The 23,479-nt window shown below is 35.0% G+C and overlaps 4 protein-coding genes and 1 non-coding gene across 8 annotated transcripts; 4 read left to right on the top strand and 1 right to left on the bottom strand.

Moving 5' to 3' along the window:
- Nucleotides 1-79: 79 nt before the first annotated feature.
- On the bottom strand, nt 80-153 carry TRNAN-GUU (transfer RNA asparagine (anticodon GUU)). The gene has a single exon. It is a non-coding gene; the product is annotated as a tRNA-Asn (tRNA).
- Nucleotides 135-2,841, top strand: LOC110823987 (Pentatricopeptide repeat (PPR) superfamily protein). Its single transcript, XM_022054494.2, has one exon. It carries the CDS (start codon nt 276-278, stop codon nt 2,226-2,228), a length of 1,953 nt encoding a protein of 650 aa, XP_021910186.2. The 5' UTR covers nt 135-275; the 3' UTR covers nt 2,229-2,841.
- LOC110823988 (wall-associated receptor kinase-like 15) lies at nt 596-5,269 on the top strand. 2 transcript variants are annotated; one of them, XM_088213182.1, is made up of 4 exons: nt 596-737; nt 3,585-4,319; nt 4,465-4,521; nt 4,935-5,269. In XM_088213182.1, the coding sequence occupies exons 2-4, from the start codon at nt 3,593-3,595 to the stop codon at nt 4,967-4,969; spliced, it is 819 nt and encodes a 272-aa protein (XP_088069308.1). In that variant the 5' UTR covers nt 596-737; nt 3,585-3,592; the 3' UTR covers nt 4,970-5,269. The 2 variants fall into 2 exon arrangements, with proteins under 2 accessions (XP_088069308.1, XP_088069307.1); XM_088213181.1 differs by lacking the exon at nt 596-737 and having other exon boundaries at nt 2,934-4,319.
- A 1,884-nt stretch (nt 5,270-7,153) lies between these two features.
- Nucleotides 7,154-8,788, top strand: LOC148268741 (NAC transcription factor 25-like). Its single transcript, XM_088212315.1, has 3 exons — nt 7,154-7,895; nt 8,114-8,397; nt 8,482-8,788. Exons 1-3 carry the CDS (start codon nt 7,502-7,504, stop codon nt 8,596-8,598), a joined length of 795 nt encoding a protein of 264 aa, XP_088068441.1. The 5' UTR covers nt 7,154-7,501; the 3' UTR covers nt 8,599-8,788.
- A 6,004-nt stretch (nt 8,789-14,792) lies between these two features.
- Nucleotides 14,793-23,089, top strand: LOC110824123 (Purple acid phosphatases superfamily protein). Of its 3 annotated transcripts, none has more exons than XM_022054669.2 (13): nt 14,793-15,123; nt 15,457-15,636; nt 15,937-16,028; nt 16,168-16,234; nt 16,325-16,447; nt 17,179-17,271; nt 17,588-17,717; nt 18,305-18,386; nt 20,816-20,948; nt 21,708-21,913; nt 22,010-22,135; nt 22,326-22,635; nt 22,713-23,089. In XM_022054669.2, the coding sequence occupies exons 2-13, from the start codon at nt 15,469-15,471 to the stop codon at nt 23,016-23,018; spliced, it is 1,836 nt and encodes a 611-aa protein (XP_021910361.1). In that variant the 5' UTR covers nt 14,793-15,123; nt 15,457-15,468; the 3' UTR covers nt 23,019-23,089. The 3 variants fall into 3 exon arrangements, with proteins under 3 accessions (XP_021910361.1, XP_088069303.1, XP_021910362.1); XM_088213177.1 differs by lacking the exon at nt 14,793-15,123 and adding an exon at nt 15,193-15,209; XM_022054670.2 differs by lacking the exon at nt 14,793-15,123 and adding an exon at nt 15,256-15,381.
- The last annotated feature ends 390 nt before the right edge of the window (nt 23,090-23,479 follow it).

The following is a 23,479-nucleotide window of genomic DNA, read 5'->3' as shown; positions in this document are numbered from 1 at the left end:
ACCAAGAGAGCATATTGAAGAAATACATGGCATAAACAAGTGGTTAATGTGATGTGTTGCCAAAAAGAAAATATTAAATCGCTAGAAGGAGGGCTTGAACCTCCGACCTTGTGGTTAACAGCCACACGCTCTAACCAACTGAGCTATTCCAGCTTGTTGAGTTATATGAAGTATTAATTACATATATTGAGCTATTATAATTGTGAAACGCGCAATCCAGCGACGCAGAGATCAGAAGAGGGCCGAGGATGAACCAGTGATGATGATGATCGAGAATGTGGAGAAAAACATTCTCAATTTCACAGAGGCCTTTCTCCTCCTCAGCATCTGAGGTTCCATCTCTGTACTCTTTCCTCCGACCTTCTCTTTTTGCCTTGAAACCGAACCCTGTATCTCAAAAACCCGAACACCCACCCGGCCAACAAACCCTAACTCCACAAGAAAAGGTTACTTTACAATCCACCCTCCACAAATCCCTTCTTACCCACAACATAGATGACGCCTGGAAGTCCTTCAAGTCCCTTACTGCCTCTTCCACTCTTCCTCCTAAGCCCCTCACCAACTCCCTCATCACCCACCTCTTATCTCTCAACAATGATGTGCATAACCTCAAGAGGGCGTTTGCCTCTGTGCTTTACATCATGGAGAAGGACCCCAACTTGTTGGATTTTGAAACCTTGGTTACACTTTTGGGTTCCATGAAGAGTGCCAACACTGCTGCCCCGGCTTTTGCTCTGGTAAGGTCCATGTTTAAGAGCAGGTATTTCATGCCCTTTAGCTTGTGGGGTCATTTGCTTGTTGATATTAGTAGGAAGAATGGTATATTTGCATCCTTCTTAAGCGTTTTTAAAGAGAGTTGTCGCATTGCATTGGATGAGAAGTTGGATTTTATGAAACCGGATTTGGTTGCCTGTAATGCGGCTTTAGAGGGTTGTTGTCGTGAGCAAGAATCTGTGGCTGATGCTGAAAATGTTGTGGAAACTATGTCGGTCTTAGGTGTTAGGCCTGATGAATTCAGTTTTGGTTTTCTTGCTTATCTGTATGCATTGAAAGGGCTTGAAGATAAAATAAATGAACTAGAGAAATTGATTGATGGATTTGGTTTTGAAAACAAAAGTATGTTTTATTGTAATTTGATCAGTGGCTATGTCAAGTCGCAAAATTTGGAGCCTGTTTCTGCAGTTATACTGCGTAGTTTGAGGGAAGGAGAAGAATCGTCCTTTGGTGAAGAGACTTACTGTGAGATAGTTAGAGGATTTCTTGAGAGTAGAAATATTAAGGGTCTAGCAGCTTTGATCATTCATGCTCAAAAGTTGGAGTCCTCAATGGTGGCAGTTGATAAATCCGTTGGATTTGGCATTGTTAGTGCTTGTGTTAACCTTGGGTTATCAGATAAAGCACACAGCATTGTGGATGAAATGAATGCCCAGGGAGCCTCCATAGGGCTTGGGGTTTATGTGCCAATCTTGAAGGCTTACTGCAAAGAGCATAGGACTGCTGAAGCTACTCAACTAGTCATGGAGATAAGCAGCTCTGGGCTTCAGTTGGATACAGGCACTTATGATGCTCTAATAGAAGCATCCATGACAAGTCAAGATTTTCAGTCAGCTTTTGCTTTGTTTAGAGACATGAGAGAAGCAAGAGTACCCGATTTGAAGGGAAGTTACTTAACTATAATGACTTGCCTTTTGGAAAACAAAAGGCCTGAGCTAATGGCTGCATTTTTAGATGAAGTTGTTGAGGACCCTCGAGTTGAAGTGAAGACTCATGATTGGAATTCAATTATTCATGCCTTTTGTAAAGCTGGGCGGTTGGAAGATGCAAGGAGAACATTTAGAAGGATGGCATTCCTTCAGTTTGAACCAAATAACCAAACATATTTGTCTCTTATCAATGGGTATGTGAATGCAGAGAAGTATTTCAGTGTGTTAATGTTGTGGAACGAGATGAAACGAAAAATTTCAAATGATTGTGAGAAAAGTCTTAAATTTGATCACGATCTGGTAGATGCATTTGTGTATGCTCTGGTTAAGGGAGGTTTTTTTGATGCAGTTATGCAAGTTGTGGAAAAATCTCAGGAGATGAAGGTTTTTGTCGATAAGTGGAGATACAAGCAAGCTTTCATGGAGACTCATAAAAAGCTTAAGGTGTCAAAGTTGAGAAAGAGAAACTTTAAAAAAATGGAAGCACTTATTGCTTTCAAGAATTGGGCTGGTTTGAATGCATAGATAGGAACAGTTGCTTGAGCTTTCACTAACTCTTCTTGCTACCAAAAGCTTAAACTTGGATTTTCATGTGAGGATCTATAAAGTAGAAGCTATATGATCTTTCAAAATTTGATTGTTTAAGATTGCAAAGATCAGTGACATTTATTAGCATGGTTTGGTACTACATGACAGTTGAGGGGAAAGCTAGAGGATGATCTTCAGGGAAAAGAGACCATTTGAAATTTGACTCGTTCACATGATGGGCCAGATATTTGATTCAGTTTCTTGGATTACTTTGTTCTTCCTTAACATTGCTAATGAAAGTAACAAAGAGGATATTGAGGAGATTGGAAGCTGTTCTTGCTTGCTAGATTATCAGAATGCAGGAATTCATTATTCTATATGGTTTTCTCCAGATTAACAAACTGGAATTAGTTACAGGTCATACATGTTTCTTGTTTGTCAGTCCGAAGTCCTCTTGAGTTGTTAGGTTTCACAATGGAAGAGAGCAGCGTAAATCTTTACATGTATCTGCAGCTAGATGTTATGTTGCCATTAAAAGGAAATGGCAAGGGTGTTTCCATGAGATATAATTTTTTATTCATTCCTCAACAAATGATTTTCTTTTTTTGCATTCAAATAGATTCTTAAAATATGCAATTTTTACTTTTCAGGTTACTCGCCTGAGACTGTTAAGAATACTAAGATATTCTTGAATCTAAGCCGTTTGGATTGATGGCATAAAGTCTAACTCTGGTGTCACTATTTAGTATTCGCTGATCCGCTGTACATGTAATTGCAGTTTGTTTTTTTATGTAAATTTATTCTCTCTCTCTCTCTCGTGTCTTTGGATGTGACGATAAATTAAATCCAAAAACTGGACATTGGAAATTACTGATCCGAAAGTTCAATAGCAAGCTGAACATGTATGGCATTTGATACTTCCAAGCCTTTTTCTTAGTTTCCTGTTCGTTTTTAGGTGTTTGGGACAGGCCGGTAAAAAATGTATTCTTAAAATTTTGGTTGACAAATTTCTTTTGACTGCACATATTGCCGCAACCAAAGAGACCATAGTTATGGATCTATTGTGTAAAATGCGTTATAGCTAGAACCCACATGATGGATTGGCGCTGCTTTTAAGGAAGAAAAAGGAGGATCTTGAAAATAATCGCCTCCACCGAAAAGACCTGTTTCTCCTCTTTTTTTTCAAATATTATCTTATTTGATTTTCTTAATAAATGCTCTGTTATTAGGTTGCTTCATATTTCCTCTTCACTTATCTCTCAACTTTCTTAACCATGTCATCTGCTCTAAGTGCATGGCTCTTCTTCAACGTTCTTCTCATACTCCCTTTGCCACATACCGTCTCTGCTGCAGCTCACAGGATGCCTGGTAATGGTACATGTCAGAACACCTGTGGCACAATCCCTGTGAAGTTCCCCTTTGGTACAGGATTCGGTTGTGGGCACCCTGACTTTGCAAGATATGTAAAATGCAGCTATGGAGCGCTTCAGTTCTCTACAGGCACAGGTATTTACAATATTTCTTCTGTCGATTACCAGAGCAGCACCATGATTGTTGCAGATCCTTTCATGTCAACTTGTTCTTCAATGGAGAACTCTGGAAGCTTTCGTTTGGATCGAGCCAGCCCGTTCACTTTGACACCAGATAATATTTTTGTCTTGCTTGGGTGCTCCACAACATCAACATTGTTTGATCCAGATGATGACTTATGCGATACTGGATCAGGTTCTCGGATTTGTAGAGGAATGTATTCCTGCAAAGGGATAACAGGCTTAGGATTGGAGCAGAATGCACCCATTTCCACCTGCTGTGTTTATGAGTCAACACTCAGTCTAGGTTCAGGTTATTCATTGGATCTTCCCAAGCTACAGTGCTCATCCTACACATCAATATATGAGTTTGGGGATGAGGGTGATCCAATGAAATGGAAATATGGGATTTCTTTGCAATACAATAATTCTTACTACACTGAGCCTTGCAATAATTGTGAAACCAGTGGAGGAATCTGTGGCTTTGCTGAACTGGATGAGTCATTTGCTTGCATATGCCCCAATGGAGTGAACACCACCAATAATTGCTATGGAAGAGGTAAGTTTACCCCAGCACTTGTTGTGGTCAAATTATGACTAGTAATCCTGTGGGTCATGTGCCTATCTGGTTACATTATTTTCTTCATTTTTTTCTCTTGCCTTTTCGAATTCACATATCTGTTCTGTGGATTTGATATGATAAGGGTTTGCTTGGAGTGGGACATGGGGGCCAAAAATTCAAACAGAGTTTTATGTTGGAGGTACAGAACTGACAGTGTCCTACTTTTTCTTTACTTTTATGTACGTTATCCTTTTGTTCTTCTGCGTAGTTTCTTGCATTCACTAAGCATTCTTTATAAAGATAAAAGAGGTATTTCTTTTAGCTATTGTTTTTTAAATCTTAATTACATTTTGAGCTGAATTGCATCTCTTTGGAAGTTCTGCATGCTGAGTATAAAATCAGAATGTGAAATGCATATAATGAGAAAGTCAAAGTGGTGCATGAAACTCTCTTTGAACCATAGCAGGACGAGTAGTTCCACAGAGCTTGTTAGTCTATGGTATAAATTGATAGAATCCCAAAATATTACGCACTAGTGCTAGTCATGAGAAGAAATCTACAAGAATTGGAGCAAATAATTCTGTTGCTTATTTTATACTTTTTGGGTGATAGGATTTTTGCTTCTGTGGCTGTGGCTGTTTGCATAAGCAGCTAAGAAATCTCCTCAACGATTTTGGTGAAGACGAAAGTGCTTACAGAAGATCTTCAATTAATAGTGGTGTAAAGCCTCTAACATCCATGGCGAATGAAAATTCATGAGAAATGTTTCTTGATAATATTAAAAGTTTCATTATGTCATGTTAGAAGGTTTAAGACGGAAAATATGCTTTCGAACCGGATGATGGCTGCAATGTCGAATGGCATCTTTTGTGTGGCAGCAGCCATATTTATGTGCATCGGTTTAATGATGTGATATTGCAACTTAATAATTTGATAATAATTTTTTACTTTTTGTTGATTTCTTAAAATAAATGGGTGAAGAACTTAGAATCATAAACTCATCAAGTAATGACTATCTTACAAAATAAGTACCGAGAGATTGAGATTCTATTATAAGAATATGACATGAACAAAAAGAACATAGAAGTCAGTGGCATTTAAAAGTATGAGAGTGTAACTATTCATTCCTTATCACACACACTCTCCTTCAAATTCAAATTCCAACTTCTCGCTCTCTAAACCAGTGGCTTCTGTTAGAAAATTTTTTAAATTAAATCCGATATGATAAATGTAAATATAAAATCTCGTACCGAATCAATAAAAAATGTAAGCAAAAGCGATTTGAATCCGTAGCAAAATAATTATTCGCGTTATGCGGTAAAATCTTCCAAACCAACACGATACTTCAAAAAGTTACGGAATTTTAGAAAAATAAAATAGTGCATGCGTGATTCGAAAATCATAACTGCGTATTTATATCGACATAGTTTTGCATTTTCTATTTTATCCATCATAAAATAAAAAATTATAAAAATAATATCTGCAAATATTAAGTTTATACCTAAACCCGATTCATTAAGGTCTAATTTCATTTAACCGTGTCTGATCACTTTAAATGGACTCATAAATCGACAGCTTATTAAGCATAGTAAATCCACATTAAGTCCGTTTGTTGAAAAAATTCAACAATCTCCCATTTGAACTTTATACGACACCTTAATTATGCGTTAAATAATTGTATGAGTACATAGAACTCTCCTACAATACTTAAATGCATCACCAAATAATCTCATTCATCAATCATAATGACATGAGATTAAAAAAAAATTTAATATAAAAAATCTAATACGAAAAAAACTCTGATACTAATTGTTAGAAAAAAATTTCAAATCAAACAAGATCTGATATATTTAAATATACAATCTCATATCGAATCAATGAGAAATGTAAGCGAAAACATATGTAGATTTATAATAGAAGAATTATTCATGTCCTACGGTAGAATCTTTCAAATCAATATGATACTTCAAAAATATAATTTTTTCTGGTGACGAAATTTTATAGAAATAAAAAATCGTGCGTGTGATTCGGGAACTATAACTGTCTATTTATATCGACATATTTTTGTATTTTTCATTTTATCCATCATAAAACGATAAATTATAAAAATATTATCAACAAATATTAAGTTTATATCTAAACCTGATGCATTAAGTTTAAATTCTGTTTGAGTATATTTGATGACTTTTAAAAAAGTTCATAAATCGATAACTTATTAGGCATAGTAAAGATCATATTAAACCCTATTTGTTAAAAAAAAACCCAACAGCTTCTCCTTCAAATCCATAATCTTCATCACCTTAATCAAATCATGCTCTACTTCAATTTCAGATAATATCAGCGACTTGCAGGAAGTTTGTGAAAAGATATTAAATTCTTCTATTTTTTTAGGTCAAGTAGATGCAGTAAAAAACAACACGAGGTAACACAATTGTCGTGAATTTTTCTAAAGGAAATAAAACTCTACAGGTTTAATTATTATTTATCTTCAATTCAAACTCAGTCGCTATTTTGTGGGTTATAATAATAGATAATTTAATGGTGTTATCTTAAAGATTGATTTCCGTAGATGGCTTGAGTTTTCTACTTTCTCCCATGCCTTCAAAGTTTAAATCTTTAGAAATGGCAGCTAAGGGCTGGTTTAATTTATGGTTAATTAATTAAAAATGTCTTACATTATATATATATATTTATTTATGTCTATTTAAATCTATTGATTTTTTGGAAGGGTTTTTAATAATTAATTTTATTTACATCTATACAATTTGAAATGCCTAACTGTTCTTTACTTACATCTATACATACACAACATCTCCCGCGATATACGCCGTTCAAATTCCAATCTCTCTCTCTCTCTCCCCACTTCACCTAAAATACTTGCATACCTTTTCGGAGTATAATCCAAATTCTTCCTCAGCTATTGCGTCTGATGCAAATGATAATCCACAAGGGCAGAGGATAATCCAGAATCTTCCTTACCTATCGCATCTGTTCCACGATCGGATCCAAATGATAATCCAAAATTTTCCTCAGGTAGCTCCGTTGGAAGTACAGAGGATTATCCAAAATATTCCTTACCTATCGCATCTGCTCCATATTCGGACCCAAACGATAATCCAAAAATTTCCCCAGGTATCTATGTTGGAAGTACAGAGGATAATCCAAAACCTTCCTCAGCAATGGCATTTCCTCCATGTTCAGATGCAATGGATAATCCAAATATTTCCTCAGTTAAAGCCTCCGTTGCAGGTTCCAGTACAGAAGAAAATCGAAAACCTTCCTCAGCTCATGAAGGCAAGGCCTCTGATGCATGTTCAGATGAAGAACTGACAAAAGATGAAAAGTGGAAAACATATGTAGCTTTCAGGCCGTCTAGGAGGAGCCCTGAAGGAGAACTTGATGCAGTAGTTCCTTTAACTACGCCGTTACTACCAAGATGGTATTGTTTTCGTCCGACTGATGAAAACTTGGTTGTAAATTTTCTAGGGATGAAGATCGTGCGTAATCCGTTTTACGCTACCATTATCCAAGACATTGATCTGTACTCATATGATGGTGATGAACTTCCACTAAGTAAGTTACCTGGCAAATTTCTTCACTGTAACTACTTTTATGTTGTTGAGGAGAAAACTGTAGTTTAAAAAGTAGGCCCTGGGATTTGCTAGTTTTCTAATAACTAGCCAAAGATTTTGTCAGCCGGATCTTACATATTTATATATGTATATATAATTTGAAATTTTCTTTAGAACAAGAGGTATGAACATATTTTATTATTGGTTTGAGATGTGCAGAGGAATTCAAGCATTGCCCGGGGAGAGTAGCCTATTACTTTGTGAAGCTAGAAGAGGCAATGCTTGAAAATCCCATACGGCCCACAAGGAGCGGGTACTGGATGATTACTGAAACGGATAAGAAGATTTACAAGCGGAATCTAGTTGTTGGATTCATGAAGACTTTGGTTTTCTACAAAGGGACGCCACCAGATGGGCGCGAAACCCTCTGGATCATGCACGAGTACAATCTTAATCCCAAAGTCATTCCACCTGATGTTTATCTTGGTGATGTTCCGGACAGGGTATGTTATAATTTGTTTTGAGTTCATTTACAAAGACTAAACAGTGCGGAACTGATGATTTTTCTTTTTGTTGCCGGTTTGAAGGCGCGGAGAATCAGAGTATGCTGGGTGAAACACAAGATGGAGGTCTACCAAGTCCCACGTGCGCCTGATAAATTATATCTAATGGATGAAGATACGTTTTATCGAAGATATCCCTAAAGAGGTTGATCAATTGACATTTTATCAGCTTTCATTTGAATAAACAAAGGTTTTATGTAGTAATTCGGAGATTCTGAATCTGGTCGTTTCGCATTTTCTCTTTCAACCGTTTGATCTTCTTTTCTAAATATATTTTTTCTTTTTCTTTTTATCTGCTATATTAAAGAAATAAGAAACTGTTGATTATCAAGAGAGAATTATTTCATTACGGTAGGAGGGGCGCGGCGGTATCAGTTCAACAAATGATTATTAGTTGAATATTTCGTAAAAAAAAACAAAAAACAAAACAAAAAGAAATCATGCTCTCCTTCTAAACTAATGGCTTCTCGTTCAAATTCACAATCCTCCTCACTTCATCAAACCATCTCTCATTCGATTACAGACAATATCAACAATTTGCAGAGAGTGCATGAAATGATATTGGATCCTTCTTTATTTTTAGGTCTGAGTAGATGTAGTAGAGACAACACAGGATCGCGACGTATTTGTCGTGACTTATATTCTGAATGAAGGAAGGCTCTGCCGATGGGTTTCAGATTTTACCTTGTAATGATGTTTTGGTTCTCTATCTTGCAAGGAAAATCATTGGTTTGTCAGACCCAAAACGTTGTCGTCGAGTTTGATCTATATATGCATAGGAGGCTGATTAGTTTTTGATAGGTGATTTAATTTAAAAACTACTATACTCTGTCCTTACTTTACTGAATCTACATATAATAGATCCATCTTTTCTTAATCTTACTATACTTATAAATGCAATTTTATCTATTATTCACCAATTTCTTCAACTACGCAACAAGCATTGAATTTGAGGAAACGTCTTTAGTTTAAATTTCGAATAAAATGGTTTTTAATTTTAATGATTTTGGTCAGAAGTTTCAATTTCAAATTCAAATGGAGCTACTTCTCTTCTTCGCATTATGACTAATTCAGTGATTTACCCACATAATAAACTTTCTGAAATGACAAGTCATTTAACATTACAACAACATTTAACGCGGCTTATTACTTCACCCCAGGTGGATCCTGAAATAGCTCGAGCGGTAAAAACGAACCGCTAAAAATGACTACTAGAAGGTTTAATGGTGAAGAAGAAAGAAGTTGGGTGTTCTATAGAGAAAAAGGTTACTAGAGGAGAATAAAGCCGTCTGAAAAAGAAAAACCGGTTGGATCATTATGAGCATAAAGCTAATCCACCTCTGATTCCAAACAATGATGCTGTAAAGATCTTGGTAAGTAAAAAAAATCACACTTTAGCTCTTGTCCATCATTTCTTTTCAAGGACAAAATTAACTATTGATCATGTAAAACAAAATTTTCTGAAAATACAAAACATGTACCGTACCATTCACGAAGAGCAGTGTGAGAAAGAGTACAAATATAACATAATTTTAAATGAACACTTTCATTTTAACTCTTTTTTGTATATTAATTTCAAATAATTGTTATATTTTACCATTTTTTCCGGTAAATTAGTTTATATTGTGATAGCCAATATAAACTAATTATACTATAATTATAAGGACACATAAACTAAACCAAATATATAGTTCTTATATATAAAAAAAAATAACTATTCAACCAAAGAAATTGATTAATTTTGGTCAACAACAACTTAAAAATAAAACTAGAGATCTCTTTATGCTATACTTGTATTATTGATAAATATATCATAAACTTCTAATAAATTGGGTTAGAGATAGACTCAATGTAACGGCCCCATAAATTTAAATAAAATATATGTATTAAAAATCTCAAATGCGGAAGCGTAATAAAAATTTTGATTAACATCCCTTACACAATAACCAAAACGTACTCAAAACATGAAGGAACAAACTAACTAAAAGAGATACTCGAAATAAAAATTATAAATATAACTATAAAGTCTTTAGGCGTCCCCTTCGTCGTCTTCCTGCGGAACGGGCTCAGGAACAACGTCTTCTTGATCTGAAATGGTTAAATAAGGAATGAGCTACACCAGCTCAGTAAAGACATCACACTATCTCACCGCCACAGAACTAAAGGTGGGTAGAAAATAAAAATGACCAATGGAGTATAATTTATAACGAACTCGTTTATTAACATAAAAACATTTATTGTCCACTTACCTCGGTGAGATCCATGAAAACGACATATTAAAACAATAACCTTATAATATCATGAAATCATACACACTTTATAACATGACACATATTATACCTTTACATTTCAATAATCAGAAAACAGATTTCCTCTTTTATCAGCCTACTAGTATCCCTGGGGATCCATAGGGGGTCCCCGCTACACGTGAACCATTAACATTTACAACATGATTCCAGGACCGTCCTCATACCCCATCCGGTATGGACGCCAAAACACATAAGGTCTCCATACCCCGTCCGGTATGAGAGACCACGTTCCCGGTAGGATTCCCTACGGACCCGGTCCGTCCACTATCTCCCAGGATATCTAATCAGGCTGTCCACATTTTCCACTTATCAATTCACATAACATTTTTGTCTTTTGCCTTTATCTCAATCATCCAATCATACACAACATGTAAACCAGTAATTGATACCAAACAAGACAACACAGTATCAGGTTCACCATAATAAAAGAAACCATAGTTCATGCATACGAGACCATAACATAATTACATCAAACATCATGCTGCATTTAATACTGAAAATTAGACCAAACAATAACAGACCAACACTGTATCAGACTCGGGCTCCATTGGCAACCTTAATCAATTATACATCTATAAAGTCATAAAGTACAATTTAATTATTTATTTAGTTTTAATACCGTGATAGGAAACAGGGTGAAGGGTCCTTACTTGTTTCAGGGTCTGAATTCGACTCTACAGTGCGCCTACAAGTTGTCCCTAATTTCCCTGAATTTTTTTCGGAAAAACTGAAACGCACTACCGGTACCTGCACCTGTCCCAAAAAATTCCAAATCAAACCTAGGGCCCCTTTCGGCCAATATTGGAATTCCGATACGGCGGTGATTCGCCTCGAGTTGGCCGTTTTCGGCCAAATTTGGCCACACTTGCATCGGTCCTTGCGATAAAACAACCCTAGGGCCCTCGGTGGGCCAAAAAATCACGAAAAACCAAAACTTACCAGTGGTGGTGCTCTCGGGTGCGGCGGCTCCTCCGGCTTGAGTCGCGTTTTGATGTTTGGCTCCGATCAACCTGTAGAGAAAAGAACGGTGATCACAGTGGTATAAAAATTGTATCGAACGGAGACCGGGAAGGGCCTCATAGGAGGCAAAAACAAAGGGAGGCGCAGCGGCGCCGCTGGACTTCGGCTGGGTTTTGTGGTCAGGTGTGGGTGGAGTTATTTATACCTCTTGCCTTTTAATCTCAACCGTCTATCAATATTAAATCTGGACCGTCCGATCACGATTTAATTGAGATTAAATCTGAGTCGTCCATCGCGATGTAATCTGGGCCGTCCGTACCTGATTGAATCTGGACCGTCCATACGCATGAATCTGGGTCGTCCGTGCGCACGTTTGATCTGGACCATCTGTGCGCGCGGGAACAGATCTGGCATGTCCGATCGCTCGCACGCGGATCGCCCACGTGGCCCGTCCCCTGATCAGCGTTTCCTTGCCACGCGGCATGCCTGGTTGGCCAGGGCTGCTGACCGAGCCGCTGATGTGGCTACTAACGTGGGTGCTGACGTGGCACAACTTTTTTAAATTACGTTTTGACCCCCGGTTTCTGATTTTCTTTTCAAAAACACCCCCATAATCCAAATTTTCACCCCTTTTTCCCAAAATCAATTTCAATTAAATCCAAATAATATTTTTACCCAATTTTATCATTATTATTATTTTTATTTTCATTAAATTAAATTAAATTAAATCAAATTAAATTAATTAAAAATCTAAAAAATTCAAATAAAAAATAAAAAAATACAAATAGTAAGATAAAAAATTAAATTACTTGGGTGTTACACTCAAACTTTACTATTTTTATCTTAATCTCTTTTATCGTTAACTTATTCACGTAATTTATATATTTTTTATTTTTTATTTTCTAATAATTAAGAATATAGTTTTGTTTCAAAAGCACTAAATAGATAATTTAAAATCATAAAATAGTAATTTACATCAAAATCTTGAAAAGAATCATCTAAATCTTATCTTATTAGCTTATGTAATGTAATTATGAAGTTGATTACAAAATGCATCACAAATTGTTTGAAATTCATTCTGAATGATATTATTCACCCTTCTCAATTTGTTTTGGTTCATGATTTTTCTATTACAGATAATGCTCTTATCGCTTTGAATTATTTTCCTTTATGAAAGTTAATAATAACTTGTGGCATGGATCTTCTGCACTGAAGCTTGATGTTCAAAAGCTCATGATAGAGTATCTTGGTCATTTTTAGAGAATACACTTTGTTAAATTGGGGTTTGGTATGATCTTTGCCTCCCTTATTATGAAATGTATTAAATTTATATCTTATTTGTTGTTGATTAGTAAGAGTACCTTACTTGTGCTTCGCCCTACTACAGGAAGTTGCTAAGTTGATCATCTATCACTTTACCTATTTATTTTATGTGCAGAAATCTTTTCAAATATATTGAAGTGAATTGAAAACGAAGGTAATATGCATGATGTAAAAATTTATTATACTACCCATTTAATCTCTTATTTATTATTTTTGGAAGCGTTATGACTAATGAGATTGTAATACTTAAAAGTAGTTTGAAAGCTATGAACAGGCCTCAGAGCAATCCATCTTTAAGAATCATATATTTATTTTCTAAAATGAGTCAGATTATAAGTAAGTGATGAACTTAATAGATGTTTGGAGTTAATTTGGTAGTAGCTCACAACAAGTATTTAGAAATCCCAACAGATATATGTATATCAACAGCATAAACATTAACGATGCTGGTGTATTAGGTTACAAAAAAGAGTTTAATGATAGAGAATGAACAAGCTCTCAAAAACAGCGAAAGAGGTTATGTAAAAGGCAATGACTCAAGCAATCCTGACATATTGTATGAATGTTTACTAGTTGTTGAAAAAAATATGTGAAGAGATGGAGAGTAATCTCAATATTGCAATGTGGGAAAAGTACGAATAATAAGAGAATTCAGGGATAGTTTGGAAAAAATTATGCTCAAACAAAGCTGATGGTGGATTAAGGTTACCAAATATTTTCTTGATGGTGATTTCTATAGACACAAGTCGACAACATGCAAGTTATATGTTGAAAAGTATTTGGTGGGAGGAGTTGTCTTCAAAAATGTCTAAGATGGTGAGTGGGCAACACTAGAAGCATCTAAATTTAGAAGAATAAATGAATGTCTTATCAAACAAGAAGTCAAATATGGGCACCCCAACCACAGGGTATTTTTTATCTTCTAAATTTTTTTAAGTTTACTATGTTCTTCTTCTTCAAATTGGGACACAATAATCATTCATGGCATATTTAACACAATTAAGGTAAATAATATTCTAAGCATTCTATTAAATAGAAAATTCCCCTCATATTAATAAATCTGAAGTTATTTTAAATATGAAAATTATACAGTAAGAATAAAGTACTATCAAGTATAACAAGCTCGGCAAAAAAAAAAAAAAGGAAATTTCTTATCTTGAAAAATTATCCAAAAATTTGGGAATATTTATTGAAGATATTTTTAATTTTACACATTTTTTTTGTTATCTTCTTTTTACATGGATATGTAACCGCGTTATACATGAGCTTACAAAATAGACTTTGTAATAATCTGATGATAACTTAATTGTACTAGAACCACTTATTTTCTTAACTCTTCTACTTGAGTAAGATTTTTCTAATCGTTAATGTATATGGGCATATATTTATTTTATTTTATTTTTAAAAGAGACATTTCATATATTTCATTCTCTTTTTTTTTTTTTTTTGGGTTTCTTGTCTCTTATTCTTGGTAAATAATTTGTTTCTTAATTCTTTTAGAAAGGAAATATTATTCTTGAAAAGTTGACTCAAAAAAGAAACGATTACTTTAGTTTATCACCTTGGATTGCATATTACCCGGAAAAGAAACTGACTTTTACATATTTTCTTAATATAGAGCAACTAATTAATAAATGAGAGTGATCCCAAAATAGAAAATCATAACTAAGAACCACTTAGTTGTTGAACAATCTTTCCCCATGTAGAATGAGATTGAGACCTCGTACAACAAGACTAACCATATAGATTACGAGAGCCCACAAACAGAAAATCCGACTGTGAGAGCCCGCAAACAGAAACGCATAGTTTTATAGTTGTCTTCGTTTTACATGAAATGGTTTAAACCAGAGCAAGATACTCATTAATAACCTTATTTCCTATTACCATACTTAGTTGACTCCTCCCTTAAGATCCGCAATGTAATCGAATCTTCTTTTAGCATATACTGATGCTCTCCTGTATTTCTTAGATAATAATTATCAAATCCCATTCGATTTTAAATGATCGATCACCCGCTCCTGATATCCACACCTTCAACTTTTTACAACCTTTTTGCACACTTGAGTTTGTACAGGTGGTAATTTTGCTCTAGTTTCTCTCATTTCTTATGCTTATTTTTGTTTTCTTCCACTGGCCACTTTCTAACTTCAGTTTTGTCGGGTACCCATTTGGACTTTCTTTTCCGTTTGTAAGAATACCAGTTAGTTGTGTACTGAGAAAAGTATCTATGTATTGGAATCTGTGGTAAAAGTAAAATATTTTGATGTGCCTGCAAGTGGGTTGCCTTTGCTTATCGTGAAGCAAGCTCTTGAGATTAGTTTTAACTTAAAAGGCATTGCTTTCTATATTTTAATGGACCTTTCGTTTCCATCCTATTGTTTATGTATGTTCTTGTGGTCGATTTCAGGCCCTTGGCAAGATGAGGGATTTCAGGTTGATCTTGGCTGTTCTGTTAGTTCTTGCAATATGTCAAGAGGCCAGGTCAAATGGGGAACAGCCTCTATCTCGAATTGCTATTCATATGGCAAAATCTGCTCTAGATGACCGCGCTTATATTAAAGCCTACCCTACAGTTCTTGGATTGAAGGTAGGCGTTTATTAGATCTTAACCGCACTGTGTTGGTTTTGGTAGGCTGCTGATGGTTCTTATTTTGTACTTTACAGAGGTTGACTTGCTGAGTGATTTTACATCTTGATCTTGACTTATAGTTTATACAGCAAGTCTTGATCAAGTTTTAATTTTTTGGGTTTTCATTGGATTTTCTTTGTGGTTACAATTTTCCCTTAAAAGACAGAGGGCCTGAAGCAAATCTTAACTTAACCAAAAAAAAAGTACAAAAATTTACTTCCGTTTAGGAGCTTAAAGCATAAGCATTTTTATTTTCAGGGTCAAAATACAGAATGGGTGACAGTGAAGTATAGCTTTCCGAACCCATCAGTTGATGATTGGATTGGAGTATTTTCTCCTGCCAATTTCAGGTAAATATCTGTCTTTGCAATTCAGAACTGTATTTGAAACTTAGGATTAAACCTAAATTGTAGAACCTTTTTAATTTCTGCTTATTGACTAAACTTAGCTAGATTGATGTTTCAAGAAATACATATCTTTTTATTTCAGTGCTTCCATCTGCCAAGCAGAGAATCCAAGAGTTAATGCTCCTTTACTGTGTTCTGCACCTATAAAGGTTTGCACAACTTTGCTTTGCCATGCATATTTCCTTCTTCCACCATTTTCTCTTTTCTACAATAAAATTAAGTGTTACTTCTCCTTGCAGTATCAGTACGCGAATTACAGTACTCCTGACTATAAAGATACCGGAAAAGGATTCTTGAAGCTTCGGCTGATTAACCAGAGATCAGATTTCTCTTTTGCATTATTCTCTGGTGGCTTGTTGAATGTATGGTCACAACTGTTTTTTTTCCAAATAAATTTTGTATGGTTATTTGTTAAGACGAGCAGTTGTTATTCAATCTCTCAGTTTAAATTTCTAATTAAAAAACATATCCTTAGGAGAAATATAATCTATTTTTGTCGTACTCCCTAGTTATTTTATGCAACTTCTTGCTCAATACTAAGTTATGTCACTTAAAGTGTGATAAGGAACTCTGTCTGTTGTTATCTTATTTTAACTTTGCATGATGCACCTTATTGCTCAGCACTAAGTTATCTCACTCAAGTGCGATACATCTTTAGCAAAAGGACTCTATTTGAAAAATGGTGAGAATGTAGAACCTATTACCTTCTTGGTAGTGCAGCTGTAACAGGCTTTTAAAAAACCACTTGACAAGAGGAAGCCTACTAGAAACTCTGAAAAATGTTTACAGCACCTACTAGTTTCTTGCTGTTTCATGTAGTAACCCATTTCAGTATTTATTTTCCTGTCTTCTTTTTTAGGAACGGTCCTGATGGATTCTTGATATATATATAATGTATCTACATTTTTTTCTTTCTGATCATGTGATGCTTTTGGGTGATTTTTCCTCAACTCATTTTCATACATTTGTAATTTGGATTTGATAAAGTAACTCAAGAAGTGTAATTGCTTGTGCATTTCAATTGATTTAGTTGCTTAATTTCTCTAGTAATTAGTTTCACTGTCTTCTTATTCTATTTCATTTCCTTTGCTAGCCTAAGTTGGTGGCATTATCAAACAAAGTAGCCTTCAAAAATCCAAATGCACCAGTCTACCCACGCTTAGCCCAAGGAAAAGAATGGAACGAAGTAAGTCAAACTTTCTTCTTTGTTATAAATTCTATGCCCTTAGCCGAGATGTCATCGAAGTAGCAAGTCAAGGTTCTTATTTTTCCTATAGGGAATGCCACCTAGGCACAGGTTTATTGAAGTCAATATCCAGATTTTATGATATGCATAATTTGCTTCTTTCACCTTTTTTTTTCCCTACAGAAGTTATCATATGCGTAACTTATTCTTAGTCATTGAAAAATACCTCTAAAGAATTTTGTTAAAGTTGCGAATAGGAGCTACTGTCATGAATATTATCTTTAGGATATAATATAGATTTCAAGTGCATATGCAGATGACTGTAACATGGACAAGTGGATATGATATTGATGAAGCAGAACCATTTGTTGAGTGGGGTCCTGAGGGAGGAGATCGTCAACACACTCCAGCTGGTACTCTGACTTTTGATCATAAAAGCATGTGTGGTGAGTAACTCATTACCATTCAAGTTATGTCAGTAAGATAAACCTGAACTTGATTAGAGGTACAAAAACCTTCTGAAGTGGATATTTGAGAAATATTCTGATGCGACAACCGGAGTTAGATATTAAATTAAGAATATCATCATAGATGTTATTCATAGAAAAGAAAACCAGGAAAAGGAAGGAGAGAGAGAGTGAGTACATCCATGATAAGTTAAGCAAATTGATGGATTTGTCAACTACTTGTTTCCAGGCGTGTCAATAAATAATTATCCACAGGTTCAAGTTTTAGAAACATTGTACACATTTTCAATCTAATTGTTCAGGTTCCTTAAAAGAAAAAATATGTATATATACATATAACCTAATGGTGTGGACAGTTAGTGTAAACAGTGTTGTAGGTGGATGCTAATCTGTTACATTCTCAGCCATCCTTTTGATTTGATAAGGGATGCGGAGATTCTCATATACATTTACTAGTTAAAAAGGTTTTGTTCTTCAATTTTGCTTCCCATGGTGTCAACTTTCTAGTTTCCCCTGCCTCCAACCTCCTTTTGGCTTTAAAGGTAAATTTTTCATCTTATGCACAGGTGCACCCGCAAGGACTGTGGGATGGCGTGATCCTGGATATATACACACAAGCTTTTTGAAGGAGTTGTGGCCCAATCAGATGTATGTTGAACTTTATCTTTGACTTTATTAAATGTTTATTTACTTCAAAAATGTTTTGCGAAGATGGTTTTAGATTATCATATTTTTTAATAAATAATTATTGCTTAATTTATGATACTGTATCATATGATTTTTTTGGCCAACATAGTGTTGATTTCTCTTTACAGTTTTGCAAACAACTCTACTAAGATTTGTTTGAACATTTTATTTGAATATTTATGATGCCTATAAAATGAAGGGCGGGCATCATACTCTCTTTCATGGTTAATATCAAAACCTGTATTAGTGGTCTATGACTGGTACCAGGGAGAGGGTAGGCATAAGTGTACCAAAATCTGCAGCTACCCTAAGATAAACTGATAAAATGATATTTCCATGAATAATACTGCTTTTTATACACAAGAAAACTAAGGCAACGGAACATGGAGTCTGCCCATATTTTCATCTATATAAAACATTTAATACATATTAAAGATATATTAATCAAGAATTTCCATACACTTAGTTTGAAGTAATAACCGGAGTTTGCTAAGACTATCCTACAAGCCTCTCTCCCTTTCCCATTTTTTACTCACAATCTCAATCGATTTGAATGTAAGGAATATCTGTTACTTTCAAAGACTGTAATACTTCTTTCTTTTCTTTCTCTTCTTCTCTTGTCCTAAGGATAATAAAATTGAAGTAATTTAATGCACAATGATTCAATATCACTGAATGTGCAAATACAGTTGCATATATATACATATAAGGTAAAAATTTATCGTGAACATGCAGTGGAATGAGAATATGCAAGGAATAAGGAGCCAGGAGGATTGCGTATGTGTCAAGATGTAAATGACACCATAAGGATAGACATAGCTAATTAGATTTCTTTACCAGTTTTTTTTTTCTGTTTTCTGTTAAGGATAAACAATGCAGTACTAGAATATGCTGAAGAATATGACCTGGAATACCAAATAACCATTGGGTTGTTATCTTGTCTGCCGTACCAAATGATTGGGAGCAGTACAAATTGTCCCAAATGACCAGAATCACCTAAGAGAATTATCACCAATTTCAGACTCTATAATTTCTTCTCTTCTCTACTTTCATTCTGTTCTTGCTTTCTTTCTTCTTCTCTCTGACATCAATCTCACTCTGTCTCAAATAACCCTAGAGCCAGTGGCACTGATTAGTTCAGTGATGAGTCAATGCCTTGATCATCCGGCATCATGGCACCTCAATCTCAGTGCATCAATATCTTCCATTGCTAAACTAGCAAAGAACAAGAGGAAAACTATGATGACCTTGGCTTTATGATCAACATATTCAGCATAATGAGACTACTAATGCTTATCATTTTATGCTTGGCATGAAGAATATGGTCTTGAGACCTATAACTATGGCAAAGATGTGTAAATATCAACGTCCACGAAAGCCTGCAATCAGTGGAAAGGATAAAGAGGTAGAACCCAGTAACATTATGAAACAAGAAGAAAATTCAAGTTTTCCTATTGCTAATGATCTTCCACGTAAAAAGAGTTGGTAGAGGGCAATGCAATGAGGATCTAAGCCAACAATTGGGTTTAGTGATCTTCAACTCAAAGATGAAAACGAAGTACAAATTCATCATGTATTGATTTTCATCCTACTACTTATGAGGTTTTATATTGGCAACCAATTGTGTGTTTCCATTATGTTCACTATTACAAAGAATGAATAGGCATAGAGTTTGCTAAATTTTGATTGAGAATGTCGAAGTTCAAGGTTTTTATTGACAAGTTTCCTGCCAGGAAAAAACGATATAGAATGCATTAGATTTAAATTTTCTTAATAAATTAGAGATCATGATTATTTTAAATCTAGAACTATTATATTATTTAGGAGTTTAGATTCGTAATTTTATTAACTTGAGTATTTCATTCTTTTTAAGTATTTAATTCTCCTATTCTTATTAGCTTAATCCTATTCTTATTAGCATTTTTAATTAGTATTCAATTTTCTTATTCTTGTTAATATTAATATTTTTTTAGTTTAACCTATTTGGAAAATTTTACTTGGCAAGCTTATAATACTTTTCTAGTCTTACATTTGAGGGGAGGCTAATTATTCTCTAAAGAGGTCTTTGAACATTTTTTCAATTGTTTGATTATCTGATGTAATCATACCCTTAAGCCATAATACTTATAAGAAATCTAGATATGACATCTAAGTTTTATTCCCAAATCTTTAAATAAGAAAATTAATCTAATTTTTCCTACATTGTAAGTTCTCCGAAATAAAGAGAATATGGAAGGTACTTGCAATTATCAGAAATGTCAGAATGTGTTGTCTTTATAAACACTTGAAATCCATGCTTAATGAATACTGAATTTTGAAACATGTAAACGATTTTCAGTTATCTTTTTCTATTCTACATATATTAAATGAATTTCATATTAATTATGTAGTTACACCTACAAACTGGGGCATAAATTGTTCAATGGTTCTCACATTTGGAGTGAAGAATACCAGTTTAGAGCATCTCCATATCCTGGCCAAAACTCTTTGCAGCGTGTTGTTATTTTTGGTGACATGGGAAAGGTTTGAGCTTTCTTGAAAAATTTTATTTCCATATGAAGTATTTATATCCTATTTCTCTCAGTCATGCTGATTGTCTTCAATCAGTGTGATACATACAAGATGGTTGCCTGAATGCAGTCTTGTTTCATATTCTAATATCTATTAAGTGAACTGTTGATGCGAAAAAATTCTCAGTATTATACTGTTTATCCTTCTTAGCCTTTGAGAATAATTTTGTGCTATCTCTCAGAATATTCCCGATCTTAGGGAGCATATGGATATTTATTTGAACTTTCTGGGAACATGTTGACTGATCCTGTGTCAATGCATGTGTAACTTAGATGGTCAAGTTGGTCCACGGGCCTCAAATAGGTCTTATGTTGGATCCAACAACCTAACATGGGAGGGTTTTTGGCCTTTATTTGGCTAATTTTTTTTCTTTGTTAAGTAGAACCTATCGGAAGGATTACCAGATCCTTGTGTTTTGATGTAGATATAGTAAAAAGTTCACTTTTTGAACATTATTTTGATTCAAACTGAATATTTCAGTGTATATACTACTACATTCATGTGCAGGGAATTGCTCTAGCAGCCCATGCTCTCTCTTTTCTTCACCAAAAGAAAAAATCACATGGATGCATGTTTTCTGCTTTTTACTTCAAAGATTTGCTTCTGTCCCTGAAGTTCAAGCTGGAATCATAATTACATGGGAAAAGTAAGACTCTACTATTTGCCACCTTGTGATTTCTGAAATGTTTTGTTTAATGACTCCCCTTGCAGGCTGAAGAAGATGGTTCTAATGAATACAACAATTTTCAACACGCTTCTCTTAACACTACTAAGCAACTCATTCAAGATCTAAAGAACATAGATATAGTCTTCCACATTGGAGATTTGTCTTATGCAAATGGTTATCTTTCACAATGGGACCAATTTACTGCACAGATTGAGCCAATTGCTTCAAGTGTGCCTTACATGATCGCAAGGTTTGCACATCGAGTTTTCACACTGCTTAATCTTAGCTTTAGACTAGATTTATTCTCGTTCACTTCAAATGTTATAACTGGTGATTCTAATTTCAGTGGCAACCATGAGCGCGACTGGCCAGGAACAGGATCTTTCTATGAAAACATGGATTCTGGGGGAGAATGTGGTGTGTTGGCTGAGACAATGTTCTATGTTCCTGCCAAAAACAGAGCTAACTTCTGGTATGCAAGTTTTATGATTTTGACCCTGATATTTCGATAGCAAGATCATTTTCTTTAAATTTGAATTTGATTATGGGTTTTCATGTTTGTAAATGTGCCCTGCAAAAGGAGTCTCTTTGGTTTCACATAGCTAGATATGCTTGTTTCCACATTTTACGGTAGATGATATTAAGAATTATTGTTCTACCAGGTACTCCACTGACTATGGCATGTTTCGCTTCTGCATAGCTGACACCGAACATGACTGGAGAGAAGGATCAGAGCAATACAAGTTCATTGAACACTGCCTGGCGTCAGTTGATAGACAAAAGCAGCCATGGCTGATCTTTCTTGCGCATAGGGTTCTAGGTTATTCTTCTGGTGACCTTTATGCAGTGGAGGGATCATTTGCAGAGCCAATGGGAAGGGAGAGCCTTCAAAAACTGTGGCAGAAATACAAGGTCGACATTGCCATCTATGGCCATGTGCACAATTATGAAAGGACATGTCCCATATACCAGGTATTCCCAAAACTATGTGGTTTGCTGGTATTCCCCAGTTTTACCCAAAACCTTATTTGTCCCTCCTATTTTTGCAGAACATTTGCACCAGTAAAGAAAAGAACTATTACAAGAGCTCGCTAAATGGGACTATACATGTGGTTGCTGGTGGTGGCGGTGCTAGCCTTGCAGAATTTACAACCCTGCAAACCACTTGGAGTTTATTTAGGGACTATGATTATGGGTATGTAAAACTGACTGCATTCGACCATTCAAATCTGTTGTTCGAGTACAAGAAGAGCAGGGATGGAAAGGTGTATGATTCTTTCAGAATATCAAGAGATTACAGGGACATCCTAGCCTGCTCTGTGGATAGTTGCCCAAGTACAACACTTGCATCCTAATTGATGTGTACAAAGAAAAATTATTGTTAAAAATCACTTTTTTTATGAATAAAAATATTTATCTTGTAGCATGTTTTGTTATTTGTTTAGTGATGTTTTGTACTCTTTCTTTTTCTTAACATCATAATTCCTAAGTTTATGAGACAATTATCAAATTCTACAACATGCCTAGTAAGTTAGCAACTCCATTTGGAGTATAATTATGGTTCTGATGTTAAAGATTAGAATACACCTGCTCTGTTTGATAATATTATCCTGGAAAGAAAAATCAACCGTAGATAAACAAGATAAGTTAATGTGAAACTAGAGATGCGATCGATACAAAGAGTGATTCTTTTGCGAATTATAGTGAATCACTAGTTGATTTTTCAAAGAGAAAAGGACATTCTTTTCCTAGATTAATGGGGCAGACATGTAAAGAGGATCTCTTATGGCTACTTGGTTAACCCTTTGCATTCCTT

The sequence above is a fragment of the Carica papaya genome, chromosome 2 (assembly GCF_054855325.1).
Source record: "Carica papaya isolate Zhongbai chromosome 2, ASM5485532v1, whole genome shotgun sequence".
Lineage (NCBI taxonomy): Eukaryota > Viridiplantae > Streptophyta > Magnoliopsida > Brassicales > Caricaceae > Carica > Carica papaya.
Note: the sequence above shows the minus strand (reverse complement) of the source record. Positions and strands in the feature narration are given on the sequence as shown.